At 32.3% G+C, this 22,442-nt stretch overlaps 1 protein-coding gene and 1 pseudogene across 8 annotated transcripts; both read right to left on the minus strand.

The window, feature by feature from the left end:
• Window positions 1-707: 707 nt before the first annotated feature.
• On the minus strand, window positions 708-1,556 carry LOC149491745 (uncharacterized; annotated as a pseudogene).
• Window positions 1,557-11,947: 10,391 nt separating this feature from the next.
• On the minus strand, window positions 11,948-17,206 carry LOC149491746 (uncharacterized). Of its 8 annotated transcripts, none has more exons than XM_089717064.1 (5): window positions 17,052-17,206; window positions 15,654-16,282; window positions 13,619-13,679; window positions 13,339-13,415; window positions 11,948-12,279 (listed from the first exon to the last, which is right to left on the minus strand). In XM_089717064.1, exons 2-5 carry the CDS (start codon window positions 16,260-16,262, stop codon window positions 12,010-12,012), a joined length of 1,017 nt encoding a protein of 338 aa, XP_089573190.1. In that variant the 5' UTR covers window positions 16,263-16,282; window positions 17,052-17,206; the 3' UTR covers window positions 11,948-12,009. The 8 variants fall into 8 exon arrangements, 7 of the variants coding, with proteins under 7 accessions (XP_089573190.1, XP_089573191.1, XP_089573194.1 ...); XR_016319291.1 differs by having other exon boundaries at window positions 12,172-12,279; window positions 13,339-13,429; window positions 17,052-17,204; XM_089717065.1 differs by having other exon boundaries at window positions 12,189-12,245; window positions 17,052-17,205.
• Between the last annotated feature and the right edge of the window lie 5,236 nt (window positions 17,207-22,442).

Here is a 22,442-nt window from a genome sequence, read left to right on the forward strand (position 1 = left end):
ATGGTTTAATTTTATATTTCCCAGCTGCATTGATTCGCAATGTTAAGCCAAATTCTATTTTGCTAAATGGGTGGGATAATCATCTAATTCTTTTGTTTCAGCCTCATATTGATCTGATGGTAGTGACTTCCTGTCGTGAGGACAAATGCAAATAGGATTACTCTTAATATTAGAAGGATAGGTGAAAACATAATCCCACATAAACCCTTCTTTAAACCCGTCTCGTGTCAAGGACAGGTGAAAACAAACTCTTGCCTCGCAACATGTTACCCCCTGTATACACTATTTGGGAAATGGGAAATTCTGTGTCTAGAAATTTAACGTCTGGTTCTGGTTTTAAGCTTCAAGATTCAGATCACCCAATAAGAAACGAAGGTTACAGAGCTCTACCTTTCCACTACATTGTGTCTTAATTACATTTTTCATGCGTGCATAAATCAGTGATATTCTTATGTAAAAACTGACTGATTATGTAACGAGACTTCTAATCATTCCTCCTGTTACCTTGACAATATATCTGATTCTGATCACTGGAAAAAAAAGATTTATATGTTTGAAAATGACATCTCGAAATGCGAAGCAAGATGCATCATTCAGGTTGAGATGCTGACTTGCCTGTCAATGGTTATTCACTGAACCGGCCATGCCTAATTAGAGTAGCAGTAGTAGTAATGGGAGAAGCAACAAAAGATTGAAACAAAAGACGCTGAATCAAAAGCATTATCAATTCCAATTGCAACTGAAAACAACAGATGGTATTGTTATTCTTCATAATGAATCGTTTCAGCAAGTGGCAACAAGGTCACCAAGACAAAAATGTAAATGACAGTTAAAATCACAAAAATTCAGCACATAAAATCTCAAATGGAGCTATAATGACAAATAAAATTATCAAAACCTCTCAGCCAATCTAGCAGTAACTTGTCTAAGCTTCGAGTATACCTTTCCAGCAGGAGACCCTAAAATGAGGCTGCACAGAGAATCTCTAGCAATTTTAATGTTTTGAAAAGATCCTAATATGTGAATTTTAGTGTCAGCTATCACAATTCTTGTTTTGTAGCATTCTCAATAGCAAACTTTGTTTTGCCTCCTTTACCCGAGAGTCTTCCAATGGCACGAGACAAGTGCTCACCTCTAAGGGTTTTAACATCTTTGATTTCGAAAGAGTCCACATATAGTTCATCCAATCGCAGTAGTAATAGCATCTATAACATCAAAGCCTAGCATGAAGGCGTGTACAAAATCTGCACATTTCTGCAGGTTACTAACATCTGGTGTATCAGATCTGTTTTTAATTCAACCTTTCTACCCTTGAGGTTCATACGGATATCAATCTTCATTTGCTCATATATAGGAGTGTAAATATCCATCCACGCTTTTTTAAGAGGTGAATACCTATGTGGTGGAACCGAAACCTTCCTAAATTGAACTCGACCATCAGACATCTCATGAGCCTTCAAAGGCTCAAACTTTGGCTTCGCCAGCTAAGATGTTTCATCTATAACCTTTCTACTTCCATTGAACAAGAGGCTTCACCAGACTGCATTGTGATTGATCACCCAAGTTCTGGAACAACAAAACATTTGATTTATGATGTAATATATTCATTCAAAAATGCCATTCAAAAAGTTCTAACAATATAATCCTAACATCATAAACCCATGAAAAAAGAGGTCCAATACGAACATGATAACAGACTATAAAAAGAAGTGAATAAATTCCGTGGCATGAAATTCAACACATGAAACAGCAAAATCACAATAATCAATGTAAATTCAGGCCATGATCTTTTCTCTATTTTCTTTGTAGAATACTATTATCTAATTGAAAAACAGAATATAGGAACAGAATAGCAACGGGAATAAAAATTGCCCCATCCGACAATCTTTTGCCATTCACAAAATCCAAACCATTCCAGAACTGACTAATATAATCCCTACTTCAGTACGAAATCTGAGCTATACTAACTGAACCCCCCAACCCAAAAACAAAGAAAACATCCTTTCCTTTCAAAAGTTTCAAGGAATTACTTCACCAAAACATTCATGGAAACGATTCGAATAAAAGTCTCGCAAGCAAAATAAAGCTGAAGGCAACACACACCAAATTTCATTAATCAACAGCTATTTGTAAACCAACTCTGATTTTATGATCCAAAAGGCCATCACTCAGATTCATACTGTGCAATTGGAATCACAAGTTTATAATTTCAATTGAAAATAATAAAACAATCATAAATTTGGAAGCAAGAATCAAAGAACTATCATACCATTGAATTCGATTTTAAAACCACTGAATTAATGAGAACTGAAAACAAAATCAAAGAAAATTCCTTACTCACCAAATGCGGATATAGCAAGATTTTATCAATGCTTTCGTTTGAGTGTAATGGGGAGCGACTAGATGACTTGGGAGTTAGGGGCCGAGTCCTTTCTGTCTCGTTACTCTATTCGGCAGAAGAGAAAATGAATAAAAGAAAGAGGGCTTAGGGTTTTTCAGTAACGTCTGTTACGACGCCGTCAAGACATATCACAAAAAAATATATTAAAAGGTAATAGCTTTAAAATATATTAAAAGTTAGCAGTGAGAGAATATACTACTCCCACATAGGCATGGCCGGTTCAATGAACCGCCGGTTCGAGATGTTTAAAATTTTGATCCGGAACCGGCCCTTGAACCTCCGGTTCCGGTTCCGGCACGTTTCAGCACGGTTCCGGCGAACGACGGTTCAAATTACGGTTCCGATTCGGTTCCGGCATTACGCAAATTTTTAAAAAAATAATAAATTTTGATTTTGAATTCATGAATAAATAATAATTTTAAAATGTTTAAATTTTATTAACTAAATAAATTATTATAAAATTTTAAAACAAAAACTTCTATTAATTTAGAACTATTATTACATTAAATTTACAAATTTTGCTAACTCACTAATATATAAAATTATAATTTTTTTATTTTGGGCTTGAATTAAATTAAAATTGAAAATTTTAATTTAATTGCCTACGTATCCTCTTGAAAATTAGAGAAAATCAAAGCCACATAGTTCTTTTTTTTTACATTGGAAAATAACCTCCCAATTATTACAATTAATTTTAGTCATCGGTGCCACTAGTCTCCGTTAATGAGTCGGAATCATCATCGTCGCTTGAATTTTGCTGGTCTTGAGTTCTCAACGCTCTCTAGTCCAATCGTCAACACACTCTTGCATTTCCACATTATTTGGGATAATCTTGACCGTGTTGGATCTAAATTTGTCCACCCGCACTAAAAGCTTGTTCCATGCAACAGTAGAAATTGGACAAGCAAGAATATCTTTTGCAATTGAAGCTAAGACTGGAAAGCGATTTGCATGCTTTTTCCACCAACCCAAAATATCAAATTTTGTTGGGTCTTCATTCGCATCATCACCTAAAAACTCAAAATTGTGCTAATATATGTCTCAATTTCTGTCTATGAATGTGGACCCTCCCTTGATTTTTTTGAAACATTTTGCATGAAGGTAAATTGTGTAGAATGAAATTTAGTGGATTGTGTAGTTTGTGGATTGATACTTGAGGAAGGGGAGATACTAATTTAGAATACTCATCATACAATTGACGGACATACCTTAAAACATTATTAGTAAGAGAAAAATAATCTACCTCAATATTAAAAGATCCATAATAAAGACGAAAAAATTCTTGTAATGCAACTAATTTAAATCTAGGACAAAGAAAAAATGCAACTAAATTTAAATCGGAATTTCAGTATAATATTTTAACCATTTAGTTTTCATCATGAATATACATTCTTGTAAATCATCATCATTTTCATTTTCAATTATGGCACTACTTATGGCCAAACAATGAAATGGAAATAAATGGGAGGTAGGATAATAAACACCACTAAAAATTCTCGTACAATTTTCAAAAACTTGCAAAATATCTAATATTTTTTTACAAATAGTCCAATTGGTTGGATAAAGTTGAAAATGTGATGCATGCAATTGCATAAATGAAGAAAATATCTTTATATTCATAAGACTCATTTAACATTTTATAAGTTGAATTCCACCTTGTAGGAATATCTCTTGAAAATTTTTATATTTTTTTCCCATAGAGTGACAAAAATTTTTAAATTCTTTTCTAACATATCCATGTGTCCATAAATGATTTAAAGCATTTTTTATTGGACGTAAAAATACATTTAATGTTGTTAATGCATCTTGAACACATAAATTTAAAATATGACATGCACATCTAGTGTGAAAAAACTGTCCACCAAATTTAGGTTGACAAAGAGTTTTTAATTCATTTATTGATGCGTATTTGCACTGGCATTATCAAAACCAATTGTAAAAATTTTTTTAGTCAAACCATATTCTTTAAAATAATATTTAACATGGTAAAAATATTATGTGCGGTGTGAGAGTCATCAAAAACTCTAAGTGCAATAATTCTTTTTTCAAGTTTCCATTCATTATCAATCCAATGGGATGTAACACCCATATAAGAATGAGTTTGCCAAGCATCACACCAAATATCACAACAAATGGCAATTTTACCATTAAAATTTGCAAATAAATTTTTTAAAATTTCTTTTTCTTTTAAATAAATAGATAAAATAGTCCTTTTAAGTGTATTCCTAGGTATCTTTTTTGCTAAAGGATTTAATGCTTTTTTACAATAGTTATTAAATCCAATTTTTTCACCAAATGAAAAAGATAATCGTTCCATACAAACCATTTTAGCCATTTCAATTTTATTAGTTTCATCACTATATTTAAATAGAGGAGTGTTAGGATCACCATACCTTGATGACGATAATTGAGTTTGAGTTACATCCATTCCTACCTCACTTGGATGATGTGATTTTAAATGCCTATTGAGAGTGCCATATCCTCCTCCAAGCTTGAATGCATATTCTTTTTTGCAATAATTACATCGAACCGCATTGATTTCTCCATTATCTGGAACAATTTTTCAAAGTGCTTCTTGAAAATATCTGATTTTGGTGGTTTACCTATTGAAATATTAGGAGATATTGCTTCTTGTGGTGAAAAATCAATCAATGATCATTTGAATCAATTTCTTCCACGCTTTGAGCAACTCGCTTTCCCTTGGAGCTTTGTGAATTGTGTGCCATAATTTTAAATGGAATTATGAAAAAAAAATGAATAAATGGAATATGAAATTAATGGAATTTAGAATTGGATGTATGAAAATAAAGCAATATTAAGAAGAGGAGAGATAGAATATAATTGGTTGTGAAAAAAAAAAATCAACTCATCATATTTATACATATTTTTCATTTATTAGTTTCCCAAATTGTCCCTTATAACAGAAAAAAAATTATATTTTTGGATAATTTAGTAAATTATAATAAATAATAATTAATTAATTAAATTAATAAAACAATTATATCCGTTTGAAGTTTGAACCTTGTGTTGTGTAAATTGTTAATAGTATAGTTAATTTGTAAAAAGAAAAAATAGGTATTTGTAAATAAAGTTCAAAGGCTAAGTGAAATGATGAGCTTTCAAAAAAAAAAAGTGAAATGATGATGCTTCCTTTTTTTTAAACCAAAATGATGATGTTTTTTTTTCATTACTTTTTATAAATTAAGTATTATTTCAATATAATTTTGTTTGTGAATCCGGTTCGAACCGGACCGAAACTGCCGGTTAACCGTCGGTTCCGGGCCAGTTCAGGTTCATTTTTTAACATTCACATGAACCTTAACCGGCCCTTGAACAGTCGGTTCCGGTTCAAAATTTTGAACCGCCGGTTTCGGTTCGTCTACAGTACGGTTCGGTTTCGGTTCGGTTCCGGTTAGAACCGAACCGGTGGCCATGCCTAGGCATGATTAGAACTTATATGCATAAAATTTAGGGGGAGCACATGTTTTATGTTTGCAAAATTTTTGGTTTTATCAACATCAAAAAGGGGGAGATTGTTGGCTCAAGGGTCAATTTCTAATCTCGGAATTTTGATGATTAAAACAAAACAAATAAATTTAAAATTATGTTATTTGTGCTAATATTATTTTATGCAGAATTTCTTATGGAAAGAAAACGAACAAGGCAAGTCCTACATAGTGTGTGAAGATATCCGAAGACCCTAGTGGTTAGGTATTTAGGATACATTGTAGAATAGAGAAAAAATTCATATATAAGCACATAAATTAATTTTTTCTTCATCAAAAATATTTTTCAGAAATTAGATTCTTCAAAAATAACTCTCTTATTTGTTTTCGAAAAATATTCTTTAAAGTCAAAATGATTCAATTACCTAAAATTAAAGAGATTATGTCTCTAACGATTTTGGTAATAAATCATACACTTTCTTTTTCGGAAATTTCTTTTGAAGATCTAAAGAATTTTAATTTATTCTCTTACCTAAAATGAAAAGATTGTATCTTTTCATTTTAGTAAGTAGTATCTCTTTGAAAATATTTTCCAAATAATGCTTTCGAAAATCTTTATGTGTAAAGGAAAGTAAAATCGTCTTTTATTCTCTTACCAAAAAGGAAAAAATAAATTTTTGGTAACTAAGATTTTCGTATCTTCTAAATAAGGAAAGCAAATATTCTGATTTCAAAATGAAATATCCACTTTCCAAAAGCAAGAGACACGAAGCTCTCTCTATATAAAGGAATTCTTCACACTTTGAACGTGAGGAAGAAAGAGTTTTCGTTTTAAGAGTATTCACTTATTGATAACATCTTTTGTCTCTCAAAACTTACTCTACTCTCTACCCCCATTTTTCTTTTCATCTTTACACTTAACGTTTTTATCTTTAAAGTGAAAAGAATTTTTTTTAACTACTTTTGAAAACGGTTCTGTGTTCTAAACGATTTTCTAATCTGATAAACTATTTTTCCTGTACTTATATTTGCATTTCTTTCTGTCTATTTAGATTCTGTAATTTACAGTAGACAGGTTTTTATTTGATAAACATTTGTGTAATAACTTAGGTTAGAAGCTATTGTGAAAGAGGTTATCAAGCGACCTTCTCCGTGAGAGAGATTCTAATGTCTTGAATTGAGTTTCTGTACTCTGCCAAAAACAGAAAGGGTTGAGGTTAGCAAGAACCTTTGAAAAATCTAGTGGGATAAAGGATAGGCATAGCCGGTTCAATGAACCGTCAGTTCGAGATGTTTAAAATTTTGAACCGGAACCGACCCTTGAACCTCCTGTTTCGGTCCGATTCCGGTTCCGGCACGGTTCAGCACGGTTCCGGCGAACCGATGGTTCAAATTACTGTTCCGATTCGGTTCCGGTATTACGCAAATTTTTTAAAAAAATAATAAAATTTTGATTCCGAATTCATGAATAAATGATAATTTTAAAATGTTTAAATTTTATTAACTAAATAAATTATTATAAAATTTTAAAACAAAAACTTCTATTAACGTAGAACTATTATTACATTAAATTTACAAATTTTGCTAACTCACTAATATAGAAAATTATAATTTTTTTTTTTGGGCTTGAATTAAATTAAAATTGAAAAATTTTAATTTAATTGCCTACGTATCCTCTTGAAAATTAGAGAAAATCAAAGCCCACGTAGTTCTTTTTTTTTATTACATTTGGAAAATAACCTCCCAATTATTACAATTAATTTTAGTCATCGGTGCCACTAGTCCCCGTTAATGAGTCGGAATCATCATCATCGCTTGAATTTTGCTGTTCTTGAGTTCTTAATGCCGCTCTAGTCCAATCGTCAACACACTCTTGCATTTCCACATTATTTAGGGATAATCTTGACTGTGTTGGATCTAAAATTTGTCCACCCGCACTAAAAGCTTGTTCCACTGCAACAGTAGAAATTGGACAAGCAAGAATATCTTTTGCAATTGAAGCTAAGACTGGAAAGCGATTTGCATGCTTTTTCCACCAACCCAAAATATCAAATTTTGTTGGGTTTTCATCCGCATCATCACCTAAAAACTCAAAATCTATGCTAATATGTCTCAATTTCTGTGTATGAATGTGGACCCTCCTTTGATTTTTTTGAAACATTTTGCATGAAGGTAAATTGTGTAGAATGAAATTTAGCGGATTGTGTAGTTTGTGGATCTGATACTTGAGGAAGGGGAGATACTAATTTAGAATACTCATCATACAATTGACGGACATACCTTAAATATTATTAGTAAGAGAAAATAATCTGCCTCAATATTAAAAGATCCATAATAAAGACTAAAAAATTCTTGTAATGCAACTAACTTAAATCTATGACAAAGAAAAATGCAACTAAATTTAAATCCGGAATTTCAGTATAATCTTTTAACCATTTAGTTTTCATCATGAATATACATTCTTGTAAATCATCATCATTTTCATTTTCAATTATGGCACTACTTATGGCCAAACAATGAAATGGAAATAAATGGGAGGTATGATAATAAACACCACTAAAAATTCTCGTACAATTTTCAAAAACTTGCAAAATATCTAATATTTTTTTACAAATAGTCCAATTGGTTGGATAAAGTTGAAAATGTGATGCATGCAATTGCATAAATGAAGAAAGAATATCTTTATATTCATAAGACTCATTTAGCATTTTATAAGTTGAATTCCACCTTGTAGGAATATCTCTTGAAAATTTTTTATATTTTTTCCCATAGAGTGACAAAAATTTTTAAATTCTTTTCTTACATATCCATGTGTCCATAAATGATTTAAAGCATTTTTTTATTGGACGTAAAAATACATTTAATGTTGTTAATGCATCTTGAACACATAAATTTAAAATATGACATGCACATCTAGTGTGAAAAAACTGTCCACCAAATTTAGGTTGACAAAGAGTTTTTAATTCATTTATTGATGCGGTATTTGCACTGGCATTATTAAAACCAATTGTAAAAATTTTTTTAGTCAAACCATATTCTTCTAAAATAATATTTAACATGGTAAAAATTATGCGCGGTGTGAGAGTCATCAAAAACTCTAAGTGCAATAATTCTTTTTTCAAGTTTCCATTCATTATCAATCCAATGGGATGTAACACCCATATAAGAATGAGTTTGCCAAGCATCACACCAAATATCACAACAAATGGCAATTTTACCATTAAAATTTGCAAATAAATTTTTAAAATTTCTTTTTCTTTTAAATAAATAGATAAAATAGCCCTTTTAAGTGTATTCCTAGGTATCTTTTTTGCTAAAGGATTTAATGCTTTTTTACAATAGTTATTAAATCCAATTTTTTCACCAAATGAAAAAGATAATCGTTCCATACAAACCATTTTAGCCATTTCAATTTTATTAGTTTCATCACTATATTTAAATAGAGGAGTGTTAGGATCACCATACCTCGATTACGATAATTGAGTTTGAGTTACATCCATTCCTACCTCACTTGGATGATGTGATTTTAAATGCCTATTGAGAGTGCCATAGCCTCCTCCAAGCTTGAATGCATATTCTTTTTTGCAATAATTACATCGAACCGCATTGATTTCTCCATTATCTTGAACAATTTTTGCAAAGTGCTTCTTGAAAATATCTGATTTTGGTGGTTTACCTATTGAAATATTAGGAGATATTGCTTCTTGTGGTGAAAAATCAATCAATGGATCGTTTGAATCAATTTCTTCCACGCTTTGAGCAACTCGCTTTCCCTTGGAGCTTTGTGAATTGTGTGCCATAATTTTAAATGGAATTATGGAAAAAAAAATGAAAATGGAATATGAAATTAATGGAATTTAGAATTGGATGTATGAAAATAAAGCAATATTAAGAAGAGGAGATATAGGATATAATTGGTTGTGAAAAAAAATAATTAACTCATCATATTTATACATATTTTTCATTTATGTAGTTTCCCAAATTGTCCCTTATAATAGAAAAAAAACAATTATTTTTTGGATAATTTAGTAAATTATAATAAATGAATAAAATTTATTTACCAAAACTAAAAAAATTAAATGTCATTGACACCTCAAACTACTGACTAGCCGTTTGAACCTTGAAAAAAAATTGTGTAAAAAAAAAAGATTCAAACGGCTAATTAAGTGATAATGTTTTTTATAAATGATGATGTTTTTTTCACTACTTTTTATAAATTAAGTATTATTGCAACAAATAATTTGTTTGTGAATCAGGTTCGAACCGGATCGAAACCGCCGGTTCCGGGCCGGTTCAGGTTCATTTTTTAACATTCACATGAACCTTAACCGGCCCTTGAACCGCCGGTTCCGGTTATAAAATTTTGAACTGCCGGTTTCGATTCGTCTACAGTACGGTTCGGTTCCGGTTCGATTTCAGTTAGAACCGAACCGGTGGCCATGCCTAATAAAGGATAGATCTTGGTGTTGATCTATTGCCTTGTATTCTTGGTTTGTCTCCTACCCTTGAAAAGAGATAACATAGTTGAGGATCTCAAGATGAGTCTTGGGGAGTGGATGTAGGCGAGTTAGTGCCGAACCACTATAAATCACTGTGTTAATCTTTTCAATTTCTGAAGTTTTTCTTGATACCGCTTTATTTACACTTCTGTTTATATTTTAGAAATGCTAAAGTTGTTAATGATTCTGATGTTCTAAAACTGAAATAGGTCTTGTCTTCTCTGAACATTAGAACTCTGAAATTCTGATAAGTGAATATACCAAGTTCTAAACAGTTCTTCTATTTACAGTATATCTCACTACTTGGGTTTCTAATTAGTTTTCTAAACCTGATTAAGGCTCTGTGAAGCAGTTCTAATTTCAATAATTGTCTCTTACACAGTCTTATATGATTTTCTAAACTTTATGAAGAAGTCTCAAAGCTGCACTAACATTCTTTGAAAAACAAAGAGAAGACTTGTTCATATTGATTTGTTGGCCTGAAGCTGAAGCATAAATCTCAATGACTTCTTTTACAACCCTGGCCTCACTGTTTACCGCCTGAAAAACCAATAAACTGCTATCTGCAAAAACAATGATGAATAGACGGCGCACCACGCGCCAATGAAAAACATATACTTAAATTCGATTCCAATTCTTCTTTTTTGAATTTTTCAATTTTTGAAATTTTCAGTTTTTGAAACCAAGACTCGCGGTTCTGATTAAAACCATGAAAAACATGTTTTTAAAAGAACTTTCGATTTATTTTTTTTAATTTTATTGTGATTTTTTAAAGTATTTTTTTAAGAATTTTATTAAACTGGTTTAGTTTTTTCAATAGTAATATTTTATTATTATTATTATTATTATTTATTCAAGCTACAAATCTAAAAAAACATTTTAAAAAGTTTGAAGTATATTATCTAATTTCGGTTCAAAGTCGAAATAAAACAAGAACCAGCAATTTCAAACTGTGTAAAAGTGGTTCGATTTTGGTTCCACTTTTTTTTTATAACCGGAACCTGCAATTTTGAAACCAAAATCAGTGATTCTGAAACCATGGTCATTCCCACTCACAATGAAGAGATAAAAAATATCAAATATGAAGATAAACAACAATAACAAAAATAAAGAAAACATAAATATAAGTTTATTAAAGTGAATGAAATTAAAAGGGAAAGAAAGAATAGAAAGTAGGAGCTATTGATATGACTAGAGAGAAAAAAGGAAAAGGATTCCAAAAGCCAAACATATCAATGGTTACTTTTATTGATAATTGTCTTAACTATTTAGACAAAGATAATAATAAAAAATAATTACTGACACTTTAATTACTCTTTTACACTTTATATTTACAAACTATACTATTAACGAAAACATATAATTAAATTGATTTTACTTTTGTTACTCGCCTCAAGTGGAGCATACAAATCTTTTATGCTCAACTTGCTTAACAGCAGCTTGTTCAAGCTGAAGGCCGGTTCAGGATTCTTCAATGGAAGCAATGTCCTTCTCTAATGTTTCAACTCGGGTGTCCATTCTGGTTTTGGTTCGAATCCAGCAGGTCAGACCAATGATAGAGATGAGAACATTGAGAAGCAGAGGAGATAACAATAAGAATATGAACTCAATAAGGAAATCTGAAGAGAGTTTCTATTGATTGTATATTCTGGTTACAAGATTTCTAACTCGTTACTTGAAGAAGGAACAAAGGAAAATAACAGATATCCAAAGAAAAAGATAATGGCTGACGAATCAACACCCAGGCAATTGCTCGTGCAGAGAATTCTGCCAAACATACCATATGCCAAAGATACCTTCCCTCTCCAATTGGTCCACAATTCTGCCCATCAGCAGACCTGCATCTTGTAGAATACACTAAAAGGGGCCTTGGGCCTGGATCATTTCTATCAATTTGTCCTGGATATAGAGCTATAGTGAACAAGTCTGCAACCTGTTGATCAGTCTTAATATACTCTGCTTTGATAATTCCATTGATGATATTTTCTCTTACAAAATGACAATCTATTTTATATGTTTAATTCTTTCGTGAAAAACAGGATTGTTGGACATATGCAAAGTAGATATGTCATCGCAAAATAGAGAGACAAGATCTTTATGAACACATAAATGAGTTTAAATGATAATCAAAAATTATTATCACATGCTACCTGACGAAAAGGATAAAGAAAACTCTTACATATGGAGGAATCTTGAAAGGAATAATCAATAGCCAAGTGAGCCGAATGGAGAATATAAGCAGCAAATCAACTACAAAAACTAGTAGGCAAAAAGACTTGAAAACACATATCAAAAGACAAAATTTGATACAGTAAGATGAAATATTATCACAGAAGTTTTCACTTCGAAAGGGAGAGAGATGGTAATGGACATGAAGCCATGATATGGAAAATGCAAAGACAGATCGATGCAATGCAATAGTCTTGAGGAGAACAATTTTCAATGCCAGCAATCAAGGAGAAATCAATCAAAATCAATAAATTCACTTTGTTGGTGCAAGTGTCGTGTTACTTGAACCACAAAAATCAATAGAATGAAGCAGTCCAGGAGAAAGAAGAAACAAAAATAAGACCAAAAGAGAGATCTCAAGTAGACAGGCAGGAATCACGATTGAGTTTTAAGGTTATTTTTGTTTTAGCAATCCTTTAGTTATTGTACTTGCAGCTTGACATGAACAAAATAAATGAGGATTGACAGTTTGATAACAAAGTACAAATTTAATTCTGATAGTTTGATCAAGATGAGTATGACTAATATACCACAAAAAGCCTCAAATATACATAATTTTGCAAGCAAAAACAGTAAAACTTCAAAATTTTCACAAAAGCATCAGTCTGTTTACAAACAAGCATTCATCACATATGGAGAATCTATGATTGAAGACATAACACTAAAAACATTAGCATAGAGCCCATGCATTAGTAACAAAATAGTAATTTCAATAGGAATTAAGTATCATAAGAAATTAAATACTAAAAAGGGTCAGTCTGACCTTGTATTTAGCAACCTCTTCACTCCCTACCTTGAGATCACCCCTGGTGAAATCTTGATAATTCATCTTATGTGAATCTGGGTTAAATTTACTGTAAAATTAAAGACAGGTTTGATCATTCATAATCAACATATTCAAAATAGTGATTTTTCCAATTATTACTATAACAGCAATGCCAAACAGATCAACTAACAAAATTGAAAAGTTCTTTTGCAGAATCTATAATAAAATTATAGCTTTTGGGGACCAATTACTTGAACTGGCCATCTAGCATCAATACCATGTTGTTCCAAGCTCTTGCATAGTTCATCTGTCAACAACTTTGAGCTCTCCACATATTTCTGATCAAACAAACAAAAGGAAAGAGTAAATATATCACTTTGTTCAAATTCTCTTACTGAAACCTTTAACAAAAGAAGACAGCAATATTGGTTTCTAATGCATCAATGTCCACTCTTAATTCTTTAATCTGATTCACTCCCTCTGGAAAAGGAAATTTTCAAGAACTTGCATAACAAGGGAAGGGAATTTAAAATGAAGCATATGGATGTTAAATTATATATATAAAATAGCAAATAAATCAGCAGCACAAAGCATATTATAGGTCAGAATTTATGTATAAAATTATTATGATTTCTTCACATCTGCAGCCTCTAGTAGTTTATTGTAATTGCTCTTCCTGAAACAAAAAGACAGCGAATTAATTTACCATTTATATAGATTTAAATGTTATAATTGAATTCTTTTAGCTCTGTTTATAGCTAATTTCTTCAAAATTAGAATCATAGTACAATTTATATGCTTTCTACAAATTTAGAATCATAGTACAATTTATATGCTTTCTACTGAACCATCTGCAACAAACTTCCAAGATTAAATACCTGAAATTTTTATGTCTGTTTAAGTTTTTCAAATCAAGCCTAAAATATATCCCGTCAATGAACACATCTAATGCAAACCAACAATGCTACAAATAGTTACTGAACAAAACATTAATTTCAACAGAACACCAAACACTAAAATCCCCAAATCCCATATAATCAAAGATTGAAAAAAAGAAAATAACTGAAATTGAGCAGCAAAATCTGTGGAAACTGATGAATGCTGATCAGCGTTAGCTATTGCGTCGATTTTTTTGTGATATGTGGGAGCAGTCTATTCTCTCACTGCTAACTTTTAATATATTTTAAAGCTATTACCTTTTAATATATTTTTTTTTGTGATATGTCTTGACGGCGTCGTAACAGACTTCTGAAAAGCCCCAAGCCCTCTTTCCTTTTATTCATTTTCTCTTCCGCCGAATAGAGTAACGAGACAAGAAACTCGGCCCCTAACTCCCAAGTCATCTAGTCACTCCCCATTTGGTGGAAGGCTATGGTTTAATTTTATATTTCCCAGCTGCATTGATTCGCAATGTTAAGCCAAATTCTATTTGCTAAATGGGTGGGATAATCATCTAATTCTTTTGTTTCAGCCTCATATTGATCTGATGGTAGTGACTTCCTGTCGTGAGGGCAAATGCAAATAGGATTACTCTTAATATTAGAAGGATAGGTGAAAACATAATCCCACATAAACCCTTCTTTAAACCCGTCTCGTGTCAAGGACAGGTGAAAACAAACTCTTGCCTCGCAACATGTTACCCCCTGTATACACTATTTGGGAAATGGGAAATTCTGAGTCTAGAAAATTAACGTCTGGTTCTGGTTTTAAGCTTCAAGATTCAGATCACCCAATAAGAAACGAAGGTTACAGAGCTCTACCTTTCCACTACATTGTGTCTTAATTACATTTTTCATGCGTGCATAAATCAGTGATATTCTTATGTAAAAACTGACTGATTATGTAACGAGACTTCTAATCATTCCTCCTGTTACCTTGACAATATATCTGATTCTGATCACTGGAAAAAAATAGATTTATATGTTGAAAATGACATCTCGAAATGCGAAGCAAGATGCATCATTCAGGTTGAGATGCTGACTTGCCTGTCAATGGTTATTCACTGAACCGGCCATGCCTAATTAGAGTAGCAGTAGTAGTAATGGGAGAAGCAACAAAAGATTGAAACAAAAGACGCTGAATCAAAAGCATTATCAATTCCAATTGCAACTGAAAACAACAGATGGTATTGTTATTCTTCATAATGAATCATTTCAGCAAGTGGCAACAAGGTCACCAAGACAAAAATGTAAATGACAGTTAAAATCACAAAAATTCAGCACATAAAATCTCAAATGGAGCTATAATGACAAATAAAATTATCAAAACCTCTCAGCCAATCTAGCAGTAACTTGTCTAAGCTTCGAGTATACCTTTCCAGCAGGAGACCCTAAAATGAGGCTGCACAGAGAATCTCTAGCAATTTTAATGTTTTGAAAAGATCCTAATATGTGAATTTTAGTGTCAGCTATCACAATTCTTGTTTTCGTAGCATTCTCAATAGCAAACTTTGTTTTGCCTCCTTTACCCGAGAGTCTTCCAATGGCACGAGACAAGTGCTCACCTCTAAGGGTTTTAACATCTTTGATTTCGAAAGAGTCCACATATAGTTCATCCAATCGCAGTAGTGCAATAGCATCTATAACATCAAAGCCTAGCATGAAGGCGTGTACAAAATCTGCACATTTCTGCAGGTTACTAACATCTGGTGTATCAGATCTGGTTTTTAATTCAACCTTTCTACCCTTGAGGTTCATACGGATATCAATCTTCATTTGCTCATATATAGGAGTGTAAATATCCATCCACGCTTTTTTAAGAGGTGAATACCTATGTGGTGGAACCGAAACCTTCCTAAATTGAACTCGACCATCAGACATCTCATGAGCCTTCAAAGGCTCAAACTTTGGCTTCACCGGCAAAGATGTTTCATCTATAACCTTTTCTACTTCCATTGAACAAGAAGCTTCACCAGACTGCATTGTGATTGATCACCCAAGTTCTGGAATAACAAAACATTTGATTATGATGTAATATATTCATTCAAAAATGCCATTCAAAAAGTTCTAACAATATAATCCTAACATCATAAACCCATGAAAAAGAGGTCCAATACGAACATGATAACAGACTATAAAAGAAGCGAATAAATTCCGTGGCATGAAATTCAACACATAAACAGCAAAATCACAATAATCAATGTAAATTCAGGCCATGATCTTTTCTCTGTTTTCTTTGTAGAATACTATTATCTAATTGAAAAACAGAATATAGGAACAGAATAACGGGAATAAAAATTGCCCCATCCGACAATCTTTTGCCATTCACAAAATCCAAACCATTCCAGAACTGACTAATATAATCCTACTTCAGTACGAAATCTGAGCTATACTAACTGAACCCCCCAACCCAAAAACAAAGAAAAACATCCTTTCCTTTCAAAAGTTTCAAGGAATTACTTCACCAAAACATTCATGGAAACGATTCGAATAAAAGTCTCACAAGCAAAATGAAGCTGAAGGCAACAGCACACCAAATTTCATTAATCAACAGCTATTTGTAAACCAACTCTGATTTTATGATCCAAAAGGCCATCACTCAGATTCATACTGTGCAATTGGAATCACAAGTTTATAATTTCAACTGAAAATAATAAAACAATCATAAATTTGGAAGCAAGAATCAAAGAACTATCATACCATTGAATTCGATTTTAAAACCACTGAATTAACGAGAACTGAAAATAAAATCAAAGAAAATTCCTTACTCACCAAACGCGGATATAGCAAGATTTTATCAATGCTTTCGTTTGAGTGTAATGGGGAGCGACTAGATGACTTGGGAGTTAGGGGCCGAGTCCTTTCTTGTCTCGTTACTCTCGGCGGAAGAGAAAATGAATAAAAGGAAAGAGGGCTTAGGGTTTTTCAGAAGTTTGTTACGACGCCGTCAAGACATATCACAAAAAAAATATATTAAAAGGTAATAGCTTTAAAATATATTAAAAGTTAGCAGTGAGAGAATAGACTGCTCCCACATATCACAAAAAAAATCGACGCAATAGCTAACGCTGATCAGCATTCATCAGTTTCCACGGATTTTGCTGCTCAATTTCAATAATTTTCTTTTTTTCAATCTTTGATTATATGGGATTTGGGGATTTTAGTGTTTGGTGTTCTGTTGAAATTAATGTTTTGTTCAGTAACTATTTGTAGCATTGTTGGTTTGCATTAGATGTGGTCATTGACGGGATATATTTTAGGCTTGATTTGAAAAACTTAAACAGACATAAAAATTTCAGGTATTTAATCTTGGAAGTTTGTTGCAGATGGTTCAGTAGAAAGCATATAAATTGTACTATGATTCTAAATTTGTAGAAAGCATATAAATTGTACTATGATTCTAATTTTGAAGAAATTAGCTATAAACAGAGCTAAAAGAATTCAATTATAACATTTAAATCTATATAAATGGTAAATTAATTCGCTGTCTTTTTGTTTCAGGAAGAGCAATTACAATAACTACTAGAGGCTGCAGATGTGAAGAAATCATAATAATTTTATACATAAATTCTGACCTATAATATGCTTTGTGCTGCTGATTTAGTTGCTATTTTATATATAATAATTTAACATCCATATGCTTCATTTTAAATTCCCTTCCCTTGTTATGCAAGTTCTTGAAAATTTCCTTTTCCAGAGGGAGTGAATCAGATTAAAGAATTAAGAGTGGACATTGATGCATTAGAAACCAATATTGCTGTCTTCTTTTGTTAAAGGTTTCAGTAAGAGAATTTGAACAAAGTGATATATTTACTCTTTCCTTTTGTTTTGTTTGATCAGAAATATGTGGAGCTCAAAGTTGTTGATAGATGAACTATGCAAGAGCTTGGAACAACATGGTATTGATGCTAGATGGCCAGTTCAAGTAATTGGTCCCCAAAAGCTATAATTTTATTATAGATTCTGCAAAAGAACTTTTCAATTTTGTTAGTTGATCTGTTTGGCATTGCTGTTATAGTAATAATTGGAAAAATCACTATTTGAATATGTTGATTATGAATGATCAAACCTGTCTTTAATTTTACAGTAAATTTAACCCAGATTCACATAAGATGAATTATCACGATTTCACCAGGGGTGATCTCAAGGTAGGGAGTGAAGAGGTTGCTAAATACAAGGTCAGACTGACCCTTTTTAGTATTTAATTTCTTATGATACTTAATTCCTATTGAAATTACTATTTTTTACTAATGCATGGGCTCTATGCTAATGTTTTTAGTGTTATGTCTTCAATCATAGATTCTCCATATGTGATGAATGCTTGTTTGTAAACAGACTGATGCTTTTGTGAAAATTTTGAAGTTTTACTGTTTTTGCTTGCAAAATTATGTATATTTGAGGCTTTTTGTGGTATATAGTCATACTCATCTTGATCAAACTATCAGAATTAAATTTGTACTTTGTTATCAAACTGTCAATCCTCATTTATTTTGTTCATGTCAAGCTGCAAGTACAATAACTAAAGGATTGCTAAAACAAAATAACCTTAAAACTCAATCGTGATTCCTGCCTGTCTACTTGAGATCTCTCTTTTGGTCTTATTTTGTTTCTTCTTTCTTCTGGACTGCTTCATTCTATTGATTTTTGTGGTTCAAGTAACACGACACTTGCACCAACAAAGTGAATTTATTGATTTTGATTGATTTCTCCTTGATTGCTGGCATTGAAAATTGTTCTCCTCAAGACTATTGCATTGCATCGATCTGTCTTTGCATTTTCCATATCATGGCTTCATGTCCATTACCATCTCTCTCCCTTTCGAAGTGAAAACTTCTGTGATAATATTTCATCTTACTGTATCAAATTTTGTCTTTTGATATGTTTTTCAAGTCTTTTTGCCTACTAGTTTTTGTAGTTGATTTGCTGCTTTATATTCTCCATTCGGCTCACTTGGCTATTGATTATCTTCCTTTCAAGATTCCTCCATATGTAAGAGTTATTTTCTTTATCCTTTTCGTCAGGTAGCATGTGATAATAATTTTTGATTATCATTTAAACTCATTTATGTTTCATAAAGATCTTGTCTCTCTATTTTGCGATGACATATCTACTTTGCATATGTCCAACAATCCTGTTTTTCACGAAAGAATTAAACATATAAAAATAGATTGTCATTTTGTAAGAGAAAATATCATCAATGGAATTATCAAAGCAGAGTATATTAAGACTGATCAACAGGTTGCAGACTTGTTCACTATAGCTCTATATCCAGGACAAATTGATAGAAATGATCCAGGCCCAAGGCCCCTTTTAGTGTATTCTACAGATGCAGGTCTGCTGATGGAGCAGAATTGTGGACCAATTGGAGAGGGAAGGTATCTTTTGGCATATGGTATGTTTGGCAGAATTCTCTGCACGAGCAATTGCCTGGGTGTTGATTCGTCAGCCATTATCTTTCTTTTTCTTTGGATATCTGTTATTTTCCTTTGTTCCTTCTTCAAGTAACGAGTTAGAAATCTTGTAACCAGAATATACAATCAATAGAAACTCTCTTCAGATTTCCTTATTGAGTTCATATTCTTTATTGTTATCTCCTCTGCTTCTCAATGTTCTCATCTCTATCATTGGTCTGACCTGCTGGATTCGAACCAAAACCAGAATGGACACCGAGTTGAAACATTAGAGAAGGACATTGCTTCCATGAAGAATCCTTAACCGGCCTTCAGCTTGAACAAGCTGCTGTTAAGCAAGTTGAGCATAAAAGATTTGTATGCTCCACCTTGAGGCGAGTACCAAAAGTAAAATCAATTTAATATATGTTTTCGTTAATAGTATAGTTTGTAAATATAAAGTGTAAAAGAGTAATTAAAGTGTCAGTAATTATTTTATTATTATTATCTTTGTCTAAATAGTTAAGACAATACAATAAAAGTAACCATGATATGTTTGGCTTTGGAATCCTTTTCTCTTTTTTCTCTCTAGTCATATCAATAGCTCCTACTTTCTATTCTTTCTTTCCCTTTTAATTTCATTCACTTTAATAAACTTATATTTATGTTTTCTTTATTTTTGTTATTGTTGTTTTATCTTCATATTTGATATTTTTTATCTCTTCATTGTGAGTAGGAATGACCATGGTTTCAGAATCACTGATTTTGGTTTCAGAATTGCAGGTTCCGGTTATAAAAAAAAGTGGAACCAAAATCGAACCACTTTTACACAGTTTGAAATTGCTGGTTCTTGTTTTATTTCGACTTTGAACCGAAATTAGATAATATACTTCAAACTTTTTAAAATGTTTTTTTAGATTTGTAGCTTGAATAAATAATAATAATAATAATAAATCTTATATTGAAAAACTAACCAGTGTAATAAAAATTCTTAAAAAATACTTTAAAAAATCACAATGAAAATTAAAAAAATAATCGAAGTTCTTTTCAAAACATGTTTTTCATAGTTTTAATCAGAACGCGAAGTCTGGTTTCAAAAACTGAAAATTTCAAAAACTGAAAAATTCAAAAATGAAGAATTGGAATCGGATTTTAAGTATATGTTTTTCATTGGCGCGTGGTGCACCGTCTATTCATCATTTGTGTTTGCAGATAGCAGTTTATTGGCTTATAGGCGGTAAAACAGTGAGGCCAAGGGTTTGTAAAAGAAGTCATGAGATTTATGCTCAGCTTCAGGCAACAAATCAATATGAACAAGTCTTCTCTTTTTTTTCAAAGAATGTCAGTGCAGCTTTGAGACTTCAAATATGTGGAGCTCTGGGTTTTGAGGAAAAGGCTAACTTGGGAACTTATTTGGGTTTGCCTACTCATGTGGGTTTGAATAACCAAGAAGTATTCGATTTTATTAAAGAGAGACTATGGCAAAAGTTGGGATCTTGTAAAGAGAGTTGGAAACGGACTCATCTATTTTAATATGGGAGGATACTTTGCTACCATCTAAGTCATCTATGAAAATTTCAACTCCGAGAACAGTTGATTGTGATTTGTTCCTTGTTCGGATTTAATTGGCAATTTTCGGTGGAGGTTAGATGTTATTTCCCAAGTGTTTAACGTTGAAGATGCTGCTGCCATTACTTCCATTCCTCTAAGCCGCTGTTGTGTGAATGATGAATGGAAGTTGGAGATTCGACAAGAAGGGTAACTATTCTGTGAAGAGTGTCTATAGGCATTTGACCTATATTCCTATCACAAATATGCAGCAGCAATATAGGTTATTGTGGCAAAAATTTTGGCACATTTTTGCTCCACCAAAATGTTTGAATTTGGCATGGCGAGTCTGCAACTCTGTTGTTCCTTTGATTTCGACTTTACAGCATCGTCAAATTTCAGTTCAGGGATCTTATGTTTTCTGCCATGGTAGTGATGAAACTAAGTTGCACTTGTTTGTTCTTTGTCCGTTTGCAAAGGAATGCTGGTTGACGTCTGATGTGGGTTATCGAACTCCAACAGGTCCAACTTTACAAGATTGGTTTGCTTGCTGTGTTGAGAATTATTCAGGTGAGGTTTTGCAAATGGTGATAATGATGTTATGGGCATTATGGGAGGCACACAATGCAGCGATTTGGAAGTAGGTTCGGATGCGTCCAAATCAAGTCTATCGCAAGGCAAAGTACTTGTTAACATATTTGTTGAATGCTAAGGATCATCATCCATGGGTTGGAATTCTGCAGCTATTGCTTTTTGGTCGAAACCTTCTGCAGGTGTTATCTGTTAGGCCTAGGTAATAAAATTACGAGAATAATTATGCAGCGAAATAATAAAAATTGTGACACATAGAAATTTACGTGGTTCACCCTTAACTGTTTAGGGCTACATCCACGGGACAAACTTCGAATAATTCTTCCACTATTAAAAATAGTATGTATACAAAGAGAGTAATACAAAAATAGTGGCACTCAAAGTGTTTCCCAAAAACACCCCATAATAATTTCCTCACTATTTTTATCTCCCCTAGTTTTAGGAAACCCTTTCTAAAACTAGATAACTCTCTCTCTACCTTTTTTTTTCTTCTTTCTGCTGTGTGTTTTGTGAGCTGCATCTGCCTCTATTTATAGGCATGTTAACGCGTAGGAACGCGTTTAATGACCCGTGTACAACTCATTCAAGTTACACCGCCACTTTACATTTTGTCAAAAAATGCTTGCCAACTTTG

Source organism: Jatropha curcas, unplaced genomic scaffold (assembly GCF_041381405.1).
Source record: "Jatropha curcas cultivar XTBG-Jc1 unplaced genomic scaffold, XTBG_Jcur_1.0 HiC_scaffold_691_pilon, whole genome shotgun sequence".
In the NCBI taxonomy this organism is placed as follows: Eukaryota; Viridiplantae; Streptophyta; class Magnoliopsida; order Malpighiales; family Euphorbiaceae; genus Jatropha; species Jatropha curcas.

Excerpts from the sequence above, each read along its gene's own strand:
- LOC149491746 (XM_089717064.1), bottom strand. The coding sequence starts at position 16,262 with ATGCAGTCTGGTGAAGCTTCTTGTTCAATGGAAGTAGAAAAGGTTATA. Across the intron at positions 13,416-13,618 it reads CAAGAGCTTGGAACAACATG|ATTCACATAAGATGAATTAT; the intron begins GTATTGATGCTA and ends AATTTAACCCAG. Across the intron at positions 12,280-13,338 it reads AAGAGGTTGCTAAATACAAG|GTTGCAGACTTGTTCACTAT; the intron begins GTCAGACTGACC and ends ACTGATCAACAG.